This window comes from Corapipo altera, unplaced genomic scaffold (assembly GCF_003945725.1).
Source record: "Corapipo altera isolate COAL_440 unplaced genomic scaffold, ASM394572v1 1, whole genome shotgun sequence".
NCBI classification, from domain to species: Eukaryota; Metazoa; Chordata; class Aves; order Passeriformes; family Pipridae; genus Corapipo; species Corapipo altera.
The window spans coordinates 34,154,010-34,172,152 of record NW_020884873.1 but is presented as its reverse complement, the minus strand read 5'-3'; the positions used below and the strand labels follow the sequence as shown (position 1 = coordinate 34,172,152).

The following is an 18,143-nucleotide window of genomic DNA, read 5'->3' as shown; positions in this document are numbered from 1 at the left end:
TTCATTTTTTTTAGCAGGAAAAAAAAAAATGGAACTTGCTACAGACATATCAAAACCAATTTTTATGAAAACCTAATTCTACCAAAAAAGTAAAACAACCCAGATAATTGAAAACCATATCTTGTCACACAAAGATTGTAATGACTTCTAGTGAACAGAGAATGTTCAGCACAGTCATGGAACAGGCTGCCCAGGAAAGAGATGGAATCACCATTCTGAAAGCGTTCAAAAAGCAAGTAGATGTGGCACTTAATGATATGGTTTAGTGGGCATGGTGGTATATTTGATCAGAGGTTGGACTTGATGATCTTGGAGGTCTTTTCCAATCTTAAAGACTCTAGGATTTTAAAATTTCTGAGAGCCCTTGCTGAGCTTTCTGTGTGTCCTCCAGGTCATCACTGAATTTTCTCTGCAAGTGCAACATTTTATCTTGTAGGAGAGATGCTGCTCCAGCCACCCAAACTGTGACTGAGGGCAGAGTGTCTCTTAAGAGCTCCTCGTGACTTGCTGTTGGAAAGAGTGAGGGGAATAACTCAGATGCTGAAAGCAAAAGTAGCAGGGATGGGGACAAGGAAGGACAGGGCAACATAGGTTTTGAAAGTGCGAGTGACTGTCAGCAAGACAATACCACTGGAGCAGAGAGAGAAGGGCATTAAAACTCATTTTTACTCAAAAAGACTCATACAGCTTGGCTGTGAGAGATCTAAGAAAGAGCTAGTGCTGTCTTGGGTATTAATACTGAGCAAGGAAACTGTTTCTTGCTCTTTGAGGCTTACAGTACTTAGGGAAGCCAAATTTCATGTGCATTTGTTTGTGTGCAACAAGATTGCATCAAAGAAGTACTGGGTTTTTTTCCTACTGATTTCCTTCCTCTTGGAAGAAGTCACACTTTGGCTGCTTGCAGTGGATGACAGTTGTTGCAAATCTCCTCTTTCCTCACTAGTTGTTTGGGTCAGTGCATGTCTGACAACTGATACATGTAAGATGAGGATTCTAGTGCTGTTTTCAGCATCCGTCATCCGTTGCTTTTGAAGCAGCAATCATTTACGTGCAGAAAACCTGGAATGTTTCCTATTGGGTCATTTTCTTTGCACACAGCTGTCCCTGATGCACAGCGCAGAGCTATCCCTGGAAACTGCAAGGTTTGAATTCACTCCTTCCTCTGCTACTGACCTTCTTGTACTTCTTTGTCTTTCTAGGACTTGCCTACTTTTCTTGTAGGTAAAAAAGGAATTAGAAGTTTTTAGGAGAATTTTAAGATCTCTAAATGGGAACACTGTTGCAAAAGCCGGCATTTACAGGTTACTATTTAATTAGACACTCCCAGCTCAGCTGCCTTCTCAAAATTACTTTCCTTCCATGCTAAAATTTTCTGGACTTACCAACCTTAAGGTGATTTTTTCCTTTCTGTTTAAAGTTTGAACCTACATCTCATATATAAAACTGAACAGGTGGTTTGTATAAGATTGTGAAGGGGTCAGAGGATGGGAAAAAGACTGAATCTATTTTCTTTAGAAACTTATTCTTGCGTTCTTATTCTGTGGATGGTGTCTAGTCTGCAGGGTTTTAGTTAGACACAGGATCGTGCTTTTGAAGCACCATCATCCAGTTGTCTTCACTTCCCGTGTTTTGGTTGATATCAGGGAGCAGTCTTATGGCACATAAAATTAATTCCACTTCAGGTGAAAATTAAGCTGTTTCCTGAAACCTCTGAGAAGAAGCACTCCAGGAGCCTACCTAACACTCATGGTCCGCAGGATCAAAGCAGAGATTTTCTTAAGTAAAACCTATGAAGTGTTTGTAATTAGGACTTTGGATTCTCAGCACCACTCACTTTCCTTTACAGAGCCACTTGTGTTGCGCTACTGTATTTGCTAATGTAGGTGTTAGATTCTTGGCACAGAACAGTCCCCAGCGAGAAGCAAACTGATATGTGTTCCAGCAATGCCTGCTTTTGCTTTATCTACATCGTGACTTTGAAAATCACATGGCATGCAAACCCAGATAATTTTGCATGAGCTATGCTAGTCAAATGCATAGCTTCAAAGATCACACATGTATTTAGGATTGTCTCATCCATACAGTGAGCATCAGTTTAAAATGCGAAGGGATTTTGCAGAACTGCTCGAACTTTACAGTATTAATGGAGAGGAATTACTTGCAAACAAACCTTAGTCCTGGACTTTGTGCCTTTTCATCCTGCTGAGATAACCATTTTGTTTTGAAGTGCAATTTGTTTATGTAGGCAAAGCACTAGTTTGAAGTCATTATATTGGCATTCTTGTGCTGGTACAATTTAGATCTCTTCTTGTAAAGGTACACGGCACTTCTTCATTTGTATAAGTACCTCTGCATGGGTAGATTATTACTTTGAATATGATGGTAGACAGTGCTTTGAGCCCTAACTCTATATGGCCTAAAACCATTTTAGCCTGGTTCAGGCAGTGTGAATATATATTCTGCTTTTTCCGAGTGGTACAAACTGCACTTCATGACCTGGTGGTGCCCCGAGTGCAGCAGAACTTGCAGCTCAGTTGTAGTTCCCGGTCCTGAATTCTCGTTCATGCCTGTACACTTTTGCATGTTTCCCGTGCCCTTTCACTCCCAGTGGCATCTGCACAGCTTTTGGACAATGCTGTTTTAAAAGTGGGTCAGGAAAATGTTGTAGCTTCTGATATTTGCTCTTGCAAAGCTTGATTGGCTCTTCAGTTCACAACACCGCTTGTGAACAGTGCTGTCAGCACAACAGGGACTGGCTGTTGTGATGTGGCTGGAACACCTTAAACTCCAAATAACCCTGAACGAGTATCTTGTTGAGCCAGAGTTTGAGAATCTGGGTTTAGGATTTCCCTTGTGGGGAAGAGGAATTCCATACAGGCTCTTAACTGATTTTGCAAAGGGAGTTAAAAGATTTCCAAGGAATTTTCATCCTGTGCAATTCTGCCAGCAACTAGAGCACTTTGGTGTACACGAGTGTTCAGATAGTCTCAGAATCTGGAATATGGTCATGCTGCTTGACTTTGTTAACAAGTAATTGAAGCAAAAAACCTGAACTTTGAGCTCCTTTCTCTGTGTTTGGAAATATATATATATACATATATATATTTAATTACAAAAAGATCTAGGAAACTCCATGATGTAGCTGTTCTTAGAGATCATTAAGGCTGCAAGGTTAAATACTTGAAAATGAAAGTCACAATGTCAAACATACTGCAAGTACCCAGTGGCAGAAATATATGGCTCAGATGAAAAGGGGATGATGGTGTTTTGCTAATTGTGTGGCCTTAAATATTTCCCTTCTGAACAGACTTCCTATAGTGATTAAAGAGGAAATGATGGATATAGATTCTCTGTGGTCTTGTAATACAGCTCAGAAAGAACTGGGGAAAGAGTTGCCATTTTCCTCCAGGAAAAAGCAGAGTGAGATAAATAAAGCTCCCTTCCAGCAACCCTCTCCTGAGCTACCACATTGCCCATTACAGGCATCCCACCTCTGGCTGACAATGCCAAGGCCTTCTCAAAGTCTAAGAAGTACTGAAACCATTATGTGGACTTAATTTTTTCCTGTTTTTCTATCACTCTGAATGGATCAAAATGTTGCAATTTTTTATGTATGAGCCACAGATAGAATTTATTTTCTCCTTCAAGATGACAAGCCTTCCGAAAGAGGTCTCACTGCACTCAAATTTTCCCAAAGGCAGAGGGTGGTCAGAGATGAAATTTGTACAAGACCTGAGGCACTTGGTAAAGCATAGGAAGAGATGTAGGCTGTCCCAAATGATTTGGACAACAACACCCCACAGATTGCTTTAAATTGCCTGAATGCCATGGAGAACATTGAGAGGAACACATAGTGCCAGTATAGAAACTTCTGGACCTGGGAGGGCACTGAGGTTGTCACCTAAATGTAAGTGGAACTGAAAGGGGTTTCAGTTCTGACCCTTCAGAGATGCAGTAGCTGAATATCTCTTTTCAAAAAGAAGACACTGAGAAAAAATTGACAGCACAGAGCAGAATATCATGATTTAGATGTGTACAGCTCTACATGAATACTGAAAGTTACCGTTGAACTATTGGTTGCTCTCGTCTACTAACTCTTGGTAGTGGTATTTCAAATCTCTATTAAGCTTGGTCATGCTTGGTAGTAGTTGAAAGGAAAAGAAGAAAAATGAATTATGTTTGTTTTGTCAGACAAAGCATGATTTCGTTTTTGCCAGTGACTGAAAACTTTTAAACCAAACCTGAAGCTCATTTCAGTTCTACTTGTGTATATTGCTCACATTACTATTATAGAAATCTATAAAAAACTTTATAGACTATACAAACTGGAAATTACTCCCAAGCTTTCAAAAAATAATTTGAGAGTATCCACAAGAGTTCCTGGGGCACTACTGTCTGCAGCCTTTTCTCACAGAGATATTATTAAAATGGGCTTTGTACAATACTGACTTAAGATCTTTAAATCATAAATTAATTGCAACATTCTATGGAGTCTAATTTACTATATCAGCTATTTGGACTTCTTTAGTATTCTTTGGCATAAGCCTCATGGAATAGTCTGTTGGGTTTGCTAGAGCACACTGAAGATATGTTCAGGCTGATGATGACTGAGGCAGTAGTTAAATATTGCAAGTAGGATGAATCCAAAAGTCATATTTAAATGAGGAGGGCTTTTTAGAACTAAGAAGAAATTTCGAAGTCCAATAAGTAAAGACTGGATGGGGCATGTGGTGAGGGGACTTGTATCATCATACCACCAAATAGTGTTAATATTAAAATTAATATTTTTAACAGAATGAACTTCAGCTTGTTGGCACCTGGTGGAAATTTTCAGCCCATAGAAGCAATCTGAATTGTGATCTTACACCACCGGTTTTTAAACATTTTTTAAAAACCACAGATTTTGATCAGTAAATCTATCTTTGAACTTTTTTTCTTAAGTTGGGGTTGTTGGGGTTTTTTTCCATTTTAAGTACATGGTTAATATTCAGGCCTGACCTTTCAAACAGAAAGGTAGCAAGCTCATTGCTTAAAGCACACATTGCTGAAACCTAGAGAACAGTTATCAGTTGGTTAGCAACCAGATCAACTCTAGTCAAACAGCTCTGATTTTCTAGTCCTGTAGAAGTCAAATTCAGGAAATTTGTTTCAGGAAATCAAATTACAGAATGAGGGGAACATTTAAAACGAGTTTTTGATTTTTGTAGAGCTGCGTGTTTTCATATTCAAGAGGTTTGTATCATCTTCCTAGAAAATTATATGTTTCCCTAATAATGTAGGCAGCTTCAACCTGCTGTTTTGTCAGCTTTCATTGTAAGATCAATGTTTTTCTTGCACTATTTATTTCTAATACAGACTATTCTTACTACACACATTTTTCCACCATCCTTTCTGGTTCCTGCTGTCAGTGTTGTTGGCTGAAGGATGTAAAATATACCAACTGTATTTTTTTATTGTGTCAGTTTTCTTCCTAATTCAAAGTTTTTAATATCTTCTCAGTATCTCGGCAGGCTCAGCAGAGCACAGATGATTACATTACAAATTTAATACAAGTAATACAGGCTTTCATGTCCTGTGTGTTCCAGGTGGTTCTCTGATATTCAAATAGCATTGCCTAATCATGCTGAGAAAAGGTTCAAGGAGAAGTGATCCTCTAAAACATTAAGTTCTGTGTGTTGTGTGGGTTATAAAGTGTGATAAGTTGCAGACTGATGTGAGGGGTGGCCAGGCTTTGCTGGAGCAAGTGGAGGGGAGGCTGGCAACACGCCAGGATCCTGAGGGTTGGGCTTGTGGTAGTTTGCAGCAAAGGGCTCAGAGAACAGTTTCTGTCTTACCTTCAGGGTAGATTTTCAACATGCAGATCAGGACAGCAATCATTAGGACAGTTGGTTTTGATGTGGTGTGTGTAGGCAAATGGATGTTGCATGAAAACTTGGCGTGCTTGAAGATGGGTATTTTGCTGTTATATGTTGTAGATTATGATTGTACATGGAAGTTGCCCACTTGCAAGCTGATAAATCACTGACTATGATAGCATCTTGAGTGCCTTAGTCAGCCCTCAAAACATGCAAAGAAAATGAGCACTGGCTGGGAAATTGTTGAGCAGGGGGTAAATGCTGGCCCTTGCAAGTCTCTATCCCAGTGCAGTCCTAAGACTGACTTTTCTTAAAAGTCCATGGGCTGTAGATGACAGATGGATAAGTGAACTTCACCTTTCAGTTAGAGACAGGCTGGTAAACAGAGTGACAGTGGCTTTCATTCCACCCTTCATGGGCTGATTATTTATTTTATATCCATTAAACACACCAATCTAAATGGAATTACCAGAAGCCATGTCAGGTCTCTCCTAATTTATTTATCCACAGAGGTGATGGTCTGAAGAGATATTTAATATCAGACACTTTTTAGTGCATTTATTCAAGAGGCTGATTTTATTTTGCATTTGAATGTTTAGTAAAGTAGCTGGGCTGGTGATGTGACTGCAGACTACTTAATTCATCCCATGTAGACCTGCCCTGAGCAAATAACAAGATGGCAGTGAGAATCGATTAGAAGAGAAAGTCAGGACTGTTGTGAAACCCACATCCCATTTTCTCAAATATTCCTGGAGCTTCACTTTTTTTTTTTTTTTTACAGTTTCAGCCTTTTTTTGTTTGACTTATGGCATTAGCAGCTGTTGGAAATATACACAGAAGAGATTGCTTCTGCCTTTTGATTCAGTGCAGGAAGGGCATGATGCAAAACCTTCCCTGGTGGGGAAGGAAGGTGGGGAGTGGTTTTTGATTATTTTTAATGATAACATTGCTGGGTGAAGATATGAAAATATTTGTTCCCAGTCTTTGATCCAAGTAGCTTGCCAACTAGCCACCCCACAGACAGCTGTTAGGAAAACAGGTAGACAACAGAGCTCTGTTTGTTCTGTTTGTTTATCTTACCAGAATGTAAAGCCTTGTTTCCCAGAGAGCAGGAATCAAACGACAGCAAGTATCATTTTTTTCTTACTGATTCATGGCTTCCTCTAACTGGTGACACTGCCTAAAAGCTGCTCTCCAGACTCTTCCTCAGTGCAGAAGAGCCCACCTGTTTGCATAAGCTCAGTTTCTCCCCAGTTATGTGTGTGTGCTGCATGGTGGTTCCCCTTCTCCCAGGGATCTCATTCTGCATTGAAGCTCCATTCTTGTACATGTTGTCTCGTATCAGTCTGCTCCACAGGAATTGTGGATAAGTACTTAAATGTTCTCTGCAAATAATGTGTATAAGTGTGTAAAGATTCAGCGATGTAGTGTTAATGCTTCAATATCCTTACTGGGAAGGAGGAAACTGTCACCAGTTACATGCAATTTGAAAGAAATGACAATGAAATCATACTAGTTAAACTTTTGGGGAGTAGACTTCTTGTTCCTACCCAAAACATAAAAAACTAGCTGGCTTTCCCAGGATCAAAACATACTGAATTCTCTTAGCACTTGTGGAAGATCTCAAGTAATAGCCACTTTGTCGTGTTTTCTTTTCTGTTTTTATTTAAGCTATTGTAAACCTCAATTCCTCAATTCCTGCATAGGTCTCATGAGGATCCAGCACCTCTGGTTCCCGAGCTGTCATGCTCCTTTACTGCCAAGTGAAGGAAGCTGACTAGATTCAAAAGGCCTTTGTATTGTTTCTTCTGAACACAGAGACAGTGCTACAATATGTAGACTTCTAGAAGATTTTTAGATCTGGTTTGTTCTACAAATAATATGCTGATGATCAGCTGTCATTGCTTTTTTGTTGGGTGGGGGTTTTTTTCTTTTGGTTTGGTTTTTGTTTGTTTGTTTGTTTGTTTGTTTTTTGTGGCTGTTTATTCCACAAGTTATGTAACAACCCTTTCAAAAATTATATAAAATCCCTTAATTGCTTCTTTCAAGATATACACCTTGCATTATGGTTGTGACATTTCAGATGAGATTTTTGATCCAACAGTAGTTTTCCATCTTGATCACCTTCCACCTATGACCTTTAGATTTCTTATGACTTGTGACCTGGTTCCTAATCAGGAAGCCCCTCCAATGGGTGAGTTTTGGATCAGCTCCTGGCCCAGATGTTCTGGAGCCATGCTGCATGGAAGCTGGACAGTGCCCCAAGAAGATAAACCCAGCTGGTCTCTGCATGCCTGCCCCATGTGGATAACCCCTAGAGAAAAATGGAAAAAATCACCTACCCTTTACATTTGAAAAGAAAACATTCATCATGGAATCCCAAGACATCTTCAGACACATATGTTACAACTAGTCTTGTGAACCAATGGAGAGCTGAAGATGCCCATTTCAGGTATTTTTCCTTCTGATGTGCTACAGTCAGATGGATAACTGGATGCAATTACTTGCTTTGCCTAAATCATATCTTATGCTTCTCCATCTCTTTCTCTGCTGATGCTTGCAAGTGTGTATGTAACCGTGGTAAATCTCCTTTTAAGGCTTTGTCTTCCCTGACAGAGTGTTTGTTTTCAGCAAGATAAATACCATCATTGATTATTTTGCTTTACAATCCTAAGTGAGAACAAAGCAGTGATGATAGTTACCATGGGGCACTGGGATGAGGTCAGCACTGTGCATCCTGCCTGGGGCTGACCTCACCTAGCTGGTTCAGGATAAAATTATGTTGTCTTAATTTCACAAGGCTTTTCTATCACAATTTCTTATCAGACAATTATGTAACATTACTGTCTAGGGAAGGAAGACCAGTGTATCACAACCCTGAACACTATTTTACATTTCCGAGTACTCCTACACTTGTGTTTAAAGGAACACTGCTCAGTCTACACTCCACTCCCAGTTTTCCATTTGCACTGTTCTCTTCCCTCAAGCTTCCTTTTGCCATCCTAATATTTTCTTTTACAGTAACCTTGAAGAAATATTTCCTTATCTGCATATATGACTAATCAGTGAGGTCTTATTATTATAAAGCAATTTGTTGGAGGTGGGAATTAGAGCATGAAACTGGAATCAAGGAAGCCAGATTTGCAGTCCTTGCTCTACTAAAGACTGATTAGATATGGCCTTCAGCAAGTGAATTTGGCCTTGGTTTTCAGATGTGCTGATTTAATTTTTAGTCTTTTGCCTCCAGCTTTCTTTTCTTCCTTCTTTTGGGGGGAGGGAAGTGCCCACAGTATGCAAACCTGCTATTTCATTTTACATAAAAATATGTCTCAGTCTGGGGAGTCAGAAGTAGAAGTTGTTTTTGGAAATGGGAACATGGTAAATAATGTTCCTTTCCTATCATCACACTGAAGATGAGCTCTTTCTTACAAAGTTACTGGTGAATGAATGCACTATGTGGCACAAAGTTATGTTCTGAAAACTTGATTGTTATGAATATTCCTGAATTTGTTAAAGAATCTATCATCTGGGGAATAAAAGCAAAGTTGAATTCTTAAAATTGAGGATTATAGATAAGGTAAATTCAGAGGTAACTCAGTATGAGAGAGCAGAAGGAGTAAAATCCCTGACAGTTTGATTTCTGAACTATGATTTTACTGTGTTCTTCATATTATTTTCCCCACAGTTAGCAGATATAGCTAGAGACAGGAACAATTTATTGGAGTGAATGAATACAGGAAATGTTTTGGAAATACATAGGACCTGTATTTCCAGTTGTCATTAGGCAGCTGCTAATGAGAACTGTCTGAGAACTATTCCTAATGCTACTCTTCAGGGGTCCTCTCCTTTGGGTGGACCATCTTTCCGAGACCCCGTGCTCCATCTCCCAGCAGGAACCTCCCAAGCTGTGCCAGGCTGCACAGCTTCCACAGCTTCCCCCCCATAAACCTGCACCCCAGGCTGCTGGGTTTCACCCCTTTGCTGCCAGATCCTTCTGCCCCATGCAGGAGTAGCCCATCACATGTGTGGGGCCGGAGAGAGGAGAGACCTTGACTAGGTCTCTAGAGAAAGAGGAAGAGAGAAACAGAAAAAGGACAAGAGGGTCTGACATGAGCCATCTGGATTTTTCATTCTTGATTCCCTCTGTGTCCCATCAAGCTGTCTGGACCTCCCAGAGCAGCCCCACTCTTGGGGATTCTTGAGAATCACGGCATTAGGTTAGACAGTGAAAAGGAGATGTAGGGTCCAGCAGAGTCAGTGAGAGCAGAGTTTTGCCCCAACAGCTCCAGTTTCACTGACACTTTGCAAATATCTAATAACCATTTCCTTTTTTTCTTTTAAGTGTTCTCAACTTGTGGTTTTGAGCCTTCTTTGGACTGAGATTGCCTCATGGAGAGTCAGCTCAACATGTCCCAGAGCTGGGGCCCAAACTGCCAAGCATGCCAAGCTATGGGGCCTCTGATGTGAGGAAAGTACATGTGCCTCCATCCCACCCACTCTCAGGCTACCTGAATTTTAAGATGAGCTGGCCATGGTCCAATGGCAGCATTTCATAGACAAGTCCTCTAGACTGTGCTAAAGCACTATGTGTACGAGCAGTCTTATTTTACACTCTTCTCCATGCTTTCATTTCTTATAAGTCACCTGTGGCTTTTGGCTGCTACTAAGAAGGAAAAAAACCTGGCAGTTCTGCTGTAGTCAGATTTGGCAGTTTCACTGGTTACTTCCAGCAATTATCTCCATGTCACAGATATGCTCTTCATGCCAGTTTTAGGAAAACCTTCCACCTTTCTGATGTCTGGGTGAGGAAATGGATTCTTTTGGAAATTGCTTTGGTCCAATAACAGCCCCTTCTTTACGAATGCTCTCACTGTGATCTTTCACAAAAGGCTGCATTCAAAATTTGAAATATGCTGATGTGCAAATCATTTCAATAGCTGACCTGCAGAATCTGTTGGCAGGGCTGCTACAGGCAGTTTGCTCTGCTTCCAGCCCGCCTGCTTCGTTTTGGCAGCTGCACAGTTTGTGGCCCAGATGCCTGCAGCCTTTTGTCCAAGTTAGGAGCTAGACAAATTTTACACACTGTCCTGTAAGTGCGCCTCAGCTTATCATCTACACAAAGAATTAGACCTAAAGCTTGGGCTGCCTTTTGCCTCCCAAAGTTATTTTAAATGCACCTGGTAAAGCTGGATTACTGATGTACATTGGTGAATGTGCCTGCTGGAGCTCCACCAAGGAGGGGGGCGAATCATTGCATTGCCTTGTAAGGATATCTGCCTGAGTGCAGAGCGGTGGTGAATGCTGCCAGCCATCCTGAGCAATCTCAGGAGGCCTTTGAAAGCAGCCCAGCACACAGGGGCAGGTCCTCCCAAAAGACCAGATGCCGAAGCAGATGTCAAGGCCACATCGAGGACTGCTGAGTGCAGCATGGGGCAGTTGTGGCAAGACATTTTTTTCCAGGATATGGATGTGAAATTCTTAGGTACAACTTGCAGTATTGGTGTGCCCCTCTGTTTCAAATCCTCACAGCCCTGCCACAAAATTATTTTTAAAAGTTTTGCAGAGTTTTCTTAATTTAAAAGCAGATCTTTCTAAAAAGATTTTCAGACCCGAACAAAATGAAGGTAGATGTCCTAGTGCATACAGTGAAGAGCATCAGCTTTTTAGCACTGTTCTGCTGCTATCATAAGTGACTTTTCTGACATATTTTGAGGTCTGCAAATAGACTGCAAGTTCACTGACCATTTTCTGACCTTGAGGTCGAACCCATCTTTCAATTATCCTGTGACTCTGGTAATTTGGTCACACGTCAGGGGAGGGGAGGAGCACCCACAGTGTTAAATTACCTGCACATATGGACATACATCTGTACATCTGTTGAGTCATGCGAATATAACCTCTCTTTGACAATGCCTTGCTCTCCAGGTCTGGCACTCCAGACACCAACTGCAGTCATGAAGACACGGTGCTGCCCCATGATTACATGGGGATCTGCTACTGCCCCTGTGGAACAAGAGTGGAGAATAAATGATAAAGACAGCGTATGGTTGATGGGAATAAGCACTGATCTGCAGAACTCAAAGGCAAGGTGTAAGGAACAAAGACCATCCCTTTAAAAACAAAAGTCATGCACTGTTTATGCTGGATACAGTTTTTTAACAGCTGACATTGGTTTTGGGATTGCCTTTCTAATGGCAGCTACCTTGATAGATCTGAGATCTAGTTGGAAAATGGCATAAAAGAAAGTGCTTGTGGCTCCTGCAGTCTGACACTTTGTGTCCCAGAGTACTTTGTGTTCCTCTTCTATGTGGAGTTTTCCAAACTCTGACATCTTACCTTGGTATTTCTACGGTAGTCACCCCTGCCCTTGTGCTGAGGCTGTTTTCCTCTTGAGGAGCTCCATTTCTCCTGGAGGGATGGCTCAGTTAATGAGCTGCGGTACTGTGGCAGATTTCAGCCTGGTGCTATTAAGCAGGAAAAAAAAAAAAAATGGTTCCAGTTTATCCTAACCATTTAAGCCCTAAATTAAGACAGTTCAGCAGCTGCCTCACGAACAGCTGAGCTGCCTGTGCAGAAGGACTGGGAACTTCTCAGAGAGGAACAGCTCAGATTTATAGTTAAGGGCAGGAGTAACTGCTTGTGTCATACCTTAGTCTCTAGGTGCAGAGATTGCATGGCACATTTCAACATAGTAAAGGAAATTGGAGTTGTGGGACATGTCTTTGTGAGTCTGTAACAGAGCATTTCTATGTCAGTGACACAAAAGAGAACATGTTGAAACAAAGTGTTCAAATGTTGTAGGAAAACAGCTATATTTAGCTGCTCTAAAAATTGCTCAGCATCAGTCATGAAGGAAATGGCTGTGGCATCCTACGCTCCTCCAGTTTCACCTGTTGCAGTGTTTCTTAAGCCTAGGAATATCTATAAAATAGTAATATAGCAGTTAAAACTTTCCCAGAAGAGGTGTAAACAAACTAAATTCACTTGCTGAAACAGCTATTGCTGAACTATGAATTGACCTTGAGCTGTGTCGATTTGCTGTAATGCAAACCATCTGCACACTGAAACAATTAAAGCCTTCACATCTCCTAGGAGTTTCCTTCCTCCGATTATACTTGCATGCTTTGGTAGGAGCACAGAGGTAAACAGCTAGTTAGTGTGGCCCTCTGTGTCTGTGTAATTTTATGGTGCAGCACATACAAAACCATTTTCATTTGATGTGGCAGTCAGCTTTCAAGTAGGAAATACAGCATATGCTTGGTACCAAATGCTGGAGTCATAGCTTGTAAAACAGCCTGAGTTAGACACATCTGCTTTGCCTCCTCTGCTTCCCTTCCCCCAGCTTCTCCTTCAGATGTACCAAGACTTCATAAAGCACTGGAGAGGCAGCACTTAAATACAGACAGCTCTGGTATAAGGCCCTCTGCACGTGCCTGACTGATACTCACCTGCCTTCTGCAACAGGGTTATATAAGTACTGCTTCTGTGCACCAAGTCTGAAGAGAAAGCATTGGATAGCAATTACAAGTGATTTTATAAAATTCTTACTTTCCAGGTAGTTCAGGTTCCAGGAGCTCAGAGTTTACACCTTTTAAAGCCTTAAAAAAATCCATCTACAGCCATGGCATCAGAGCTTGGACATTGCTGCATTGGACAATGCCAGAGACATTGCTTCTGTAGGATCTCTCTACAATTTGCTATGTCCCACAATAGCTATGTCTCTGCACTATAAGACCTCTTTTTACGCATTCTTCCACCATTTCTGTCCATCCAGATGATAACAGCCTTAAAACCTCAGATGCTCCCTTTTCAGATCACAGGGAAGAGTAATCATGTAAGCTTAGTAAAATAAGAAAATAATTTTATTTTGTAAGAACAGATTGGGTTTTTTTCTGATTTTAGAAAATGAGTTTAGAAAATTGTTTTAGAAACTCATTTTTAGAAAGCAGTCTTAACATTCTAGACAATGTAAACATAAGCAGTGACTGTAAAATAAAAATAATTAAATACCTTGCTTTTAAAATTAAGTCTGAAAAGTAATATGTAGATGCAGCACAGCTTCTGAGCCAGCCGCGACTACTTGTCTCTGTGGCCAAAGGCTTCCATTCCAGGGAGTGACCCCTGGCCTCAGGCCAGGTACTGTACAGTAACTCAGATCCACATTTCTCAGAGCAGGCTGTGTCCTACAGCCCTGTACTTGTGGACTCAAGATATGGCATGCATGTTTTATTAGTTCAAACATGAGGGGAGGCTGAGTGGGTGACACTGGCTGGGACAGTGTAAGAGGATGGTGAAGTGCAGAGGAAGACCTGGGGGGGTCCACACTGCCATAATGATGTGATTTCCGTTGCTGACTACCCTTGGAAGCACCTCTGGGTTTTGTTTTGAAGGATATATACTAATTTGATACAAAATAGGGCCCGCAAATGAACTAACGTGAAATAAGACTTTCAGAACACCAGAACCTGAGACTGAGCTTGGCAGTGTTCATTGCTCCAAGTCCTATAAATTCTAGGTCATATACATGTTATGTATAAAAGGTTATCTATAACAAATTGACAAAAGTATATCAATTGCTACATTTACAGTTTCCTTTCTGACCTGAGTACTGACCCATGCCTGACCTCTGCTTCAGGCTAGAGAAGTAATGAGGGTCTTGGTCATGCCCTGCATGTGGGGCTTGGGGGCACATGTTAAGCTCGAGGCAGTTAGTCTTGAGAGGCATTCCCCACCTTACAAGTATATGTCTTTGAGACCCAAATATATCTCCTTTGTGTTTATTTTTTATAACATTGGTGAGGGAGGTTGTTAATGAAACAGATAAAAATAAGTAATGTCAACTTCCCTGCATCAGCCTAGGGCTCAGGCTTTGACCTCCTCACCCACTGCAGGACCAGATGTGGCAGTCAGCAGATACATAAATAGCTTCTTTTCCTTGGGGTGGGATGGTGCTTCTGCTGAACTTAAGTGCATATGTTGGTTTTTTTCCCTCTGGTCATCTCTTTTTTTCCTCCAAAATGCTGTCACTGCATCTGATTGATAAACTGTAGGCAGAAGAGAGCAAGAACTGTACTGAAGCAGGACATCTCTGACAGGATACAGCCCCATGTGGTCTGCAGCTCTGCTGGACTTCTTGTTCTTTCCTTTCTCTTCCCTCCATATTTGAAGCCAAGAGGCTGACTTTAAATCTCCTAAATTGAGGATTTGAGATGCTATGTGTACAGCATTCCACAATTTTGAAAGAAAAACAGAGGCACCATATTTTCCTTTTTTTTTATTTTCTCTTTTTTAGTTCTCCAGTATCTTCTCAGCCCTGATATATATGCTTTCCTTAGCTGCCTTTTCACAATGTACTTTTTCCATAATTTTCATTTCTAATTTTTCAGTATGTTTTTTTCTCTAAATCTTCCTTCCAACTTACAAACACACATCTCAGCTTTCCTAAACACGTGCTCTTTTTCCACCCAGAAATCTCCATGGACACTTTGTTTTGGAATTTTATGGAATTCTGGTGAGAAAAACCTTATTTTTATTCCAAAATATTACCTTTTTTATTTGGGTTTTACTTTTCTGATTTGCCTATTTCTCACTTCTGATTTTTTCCATTCCCTGCACTCCTGTCTTTTCTTCAAACTGTTTTACTTTTTTCTCCCCCTGCACCAGCATTCTTGCAGTGAGGGAGGAAGAGCATGACAGTGAAGGTGGGAATCAGAAAGCTCTTGGGCAAGTGAATGTGTCACAGACCAAATGTGGAAGGAGTTAGCGAGATTTAGGTAAAAGAAAGCTTGATTTAGGGCAAAATTTTCAAAGGTGATCACATCCTACCGAAAATGTGAAAAATGTTCATCTGCAGTGCTGCAAAAGTACAGGGGCCAGAAAGCAATTGCCTTGCATTAGTAGCTGGCAGCTCTTCTGTTGCCTGCTGGGCTTGCAAGTCGGAAAGCAAGTGGGCAGACACGAGCAGGCAAGGGGGGCTGCCGTGCTGCAGTCCCCAGCATTTCAGCTGACCAGGCTGGATCTGCAGGCAGAGGGCACTGCACTTTCAGGCTATTTTTTTCAGACTTTTCCACCTAAGGGTGGACTAGATGGATCAGGCAACAAGTTGTCAGATCTGTTGTCCTGTCAAACAGCCCCGTCTTTCTGGGACGCTTATCTTCATGTACTGTTGTCAAGATGATTTCCTACAAAGTCCTAAACTTATGTGGACAGTTTCTAGGGAGTTTCTACTATATCACAGTCAGACTTATTAAACAGAGCAAAATGTCATCTCGTACACAGATGTCTCGTACAAGACAATTTCATGTTCTTTGTCTAGGAAATGACAATTGGAAAGTGATTCTCAGACCAGAAGGCCCCTTCCCCCATCAATTCACCAGTTTGAGGACAGATGCTTGGAATCAGATTGCAGCTACAGTGCATTAGGGCTCACATTTTCATGGTATCTACAAAGCATGCTGAGCTTCCACAGTTGTGGTTTCTATACTTAAAACAGAAGGTCCTCATTAATTTTACTGCCCCAAGTATTTTTATACAGTGTTAGCAATTAGGAACTGAATTAAAAGTAGGAGAATGTCTGTTTTCTGTACATTTTGTTATAGAATATTTCCTTAAGATTATATTTTCTTGTATAGCAGTTCTACTGCTTACCCTGGCAAGGCATGAGTGCTTACAGAGAATTGGATGACAGCACTACCAGGCCTCTGAGCTTCTCTTATGCCAACCTTTGCTTATACTTATGTCTGACTATTCTCATCAATGGGACTGTGTGAGTAAGGATGTTTATTCACCTGTTTATTGAGTTGGGGCTTCTGGGCTACATCTAGGTATTGACAAACTTTATCTGAAATTGCTGGGGCTGGCTACAGCATAAGCTAAAAAGGCCATTGCTGCAGGGAACAGATTGCCACATGGAACATGGCTCTCAGCTTTCAATTCTTACTGCTACCAACATATTTACTGATCTGTCAGTGCCACAGAAATCCAGCCTTTTAAATGAGAGTGAGAGGTAGGGCAAGACTCACTTCAGTATATTTGTGCAGCTATCTGAAACCCTCTGATTAAACATATGACAGACATATGAAATACCTGATCATCATTTATATTATAAAATCTACCTTTTCAGATCTGTGACAAGAAAGTACTTGTTTAGCAATGCAGTCTGTATTATTAGTCTATAATCAACAGGAGAGGAAAAAAAGGAAAATTACTAACAAATCTTTCTGTTTTGGAGAGCACTTCTGCCTAACTGGGATGCAAAAAGAAAAGACTGATAGAAAAATGCACGCAAGTACAGGAGAAGATTGCTTTACGAGCTTTATCGAAATCCTTTCAAGGGCAATGAGAGTCTTTCAGTTGGTCCCAGTGGGTTTTGGGGCGGGGCAGGATGTAGGAAGGTGCATGCTGACACCACATGATGAGGCCAGACTCCATGGCAGTGTCTTCAAACTGCAGAAATATTCCCTTAGTGAAGGTTGTATTTGTCATCTTATACTAGCTGACTTTGAGTCATCTTGCTAAGCTGAATTGATGACACATCTTTTTGCAATAAACAGGGGTATAGAATATTCTGGAAAACTGTCAGACTGTTAACACAAGGATGATGGTAATTCCAAAATTGTCAGGAAGGTAAAGTTTTATCTTTATAGCTTTACATAGCAACCAAGTCCCCAGTCCTCCAAACTATGTGCATGTTTAAAATTATGAGTAGCTCTACTGATTTCAGTCAAACTGTGCATGTAGGTAGGTGGCCACATGTTTGCAGCATTGCAAAAAAGGAGACAAGCACAGACTTCTCATTCCATCCGCTTGCTATCCCCCTTCAAAATAATGTAGGTCTGACTGCTCTGACCACAACCCCTGCAACAGGGAAGGTGAACTTGCTGATTTCTGTTACCTTCTGAGCAATCCAAGTATGGTAGATGAAGAACACAGATTTGGTGCATGACTGCAAGTGTGCAAACATGTAAGAAAGTGATTACATGGATTATTTTTCATTTCCGGCCATCCCTTTCTTTTTGAGGATTTTGAATGAACAACTTGCACCAAGGGGGCTTAAGGGTTGGGCAGAATCAAGAATTTTAAGAGGCAGAGAAGAATTCCTGACAATGCTGTCTAAGGTTGTATCTGCTATAACAAGTACGTGTCCCCATGGCATTTCTTCCCCAGGAGATGGGGAGAGGCTGTTTACCTGGCTCCTGTTTGTTTTCAGTCTGCACTCATGTGCCTATGTGGCTGGAATGACCTTGTTTGAATTAACGATTTGCTGAGTATGAATCAAAGGATAATTGT

At 41.0% G+C, this 18,143-nt stretch overlaps 1 protein-coding gene across 5 annotated transcripts in view; it reads left to right on the top strand.

Annotated features, from left to right (window-relative positions):
- RASSF3 (Ras association domain family member 3) overlaps positions 1-18,143 on the top strand; it is a 107,414-nt gene that overhangs the window by 34,428 nt on the left and 54,843 nt on the right. The window contains exon 1 of one of the 5 annotated variants that reach the window (XM_027656022.1): positions 1,050-1,142. The exons of the other annotated variants lie outside the window; for them this stretch is intronic. Coding sequence (XP_027511823.1) covers positions 1,065-1,142 — 78 coding nt within the window. The 5' untranslated portion in view covers positions 1,050-1,064. Of the gene's footprint in view, positions 1-1,049; positions 1,143-18,143 lie in introns of those variants that run through there. 5 annotated transcript variants of the gene reach the window in all.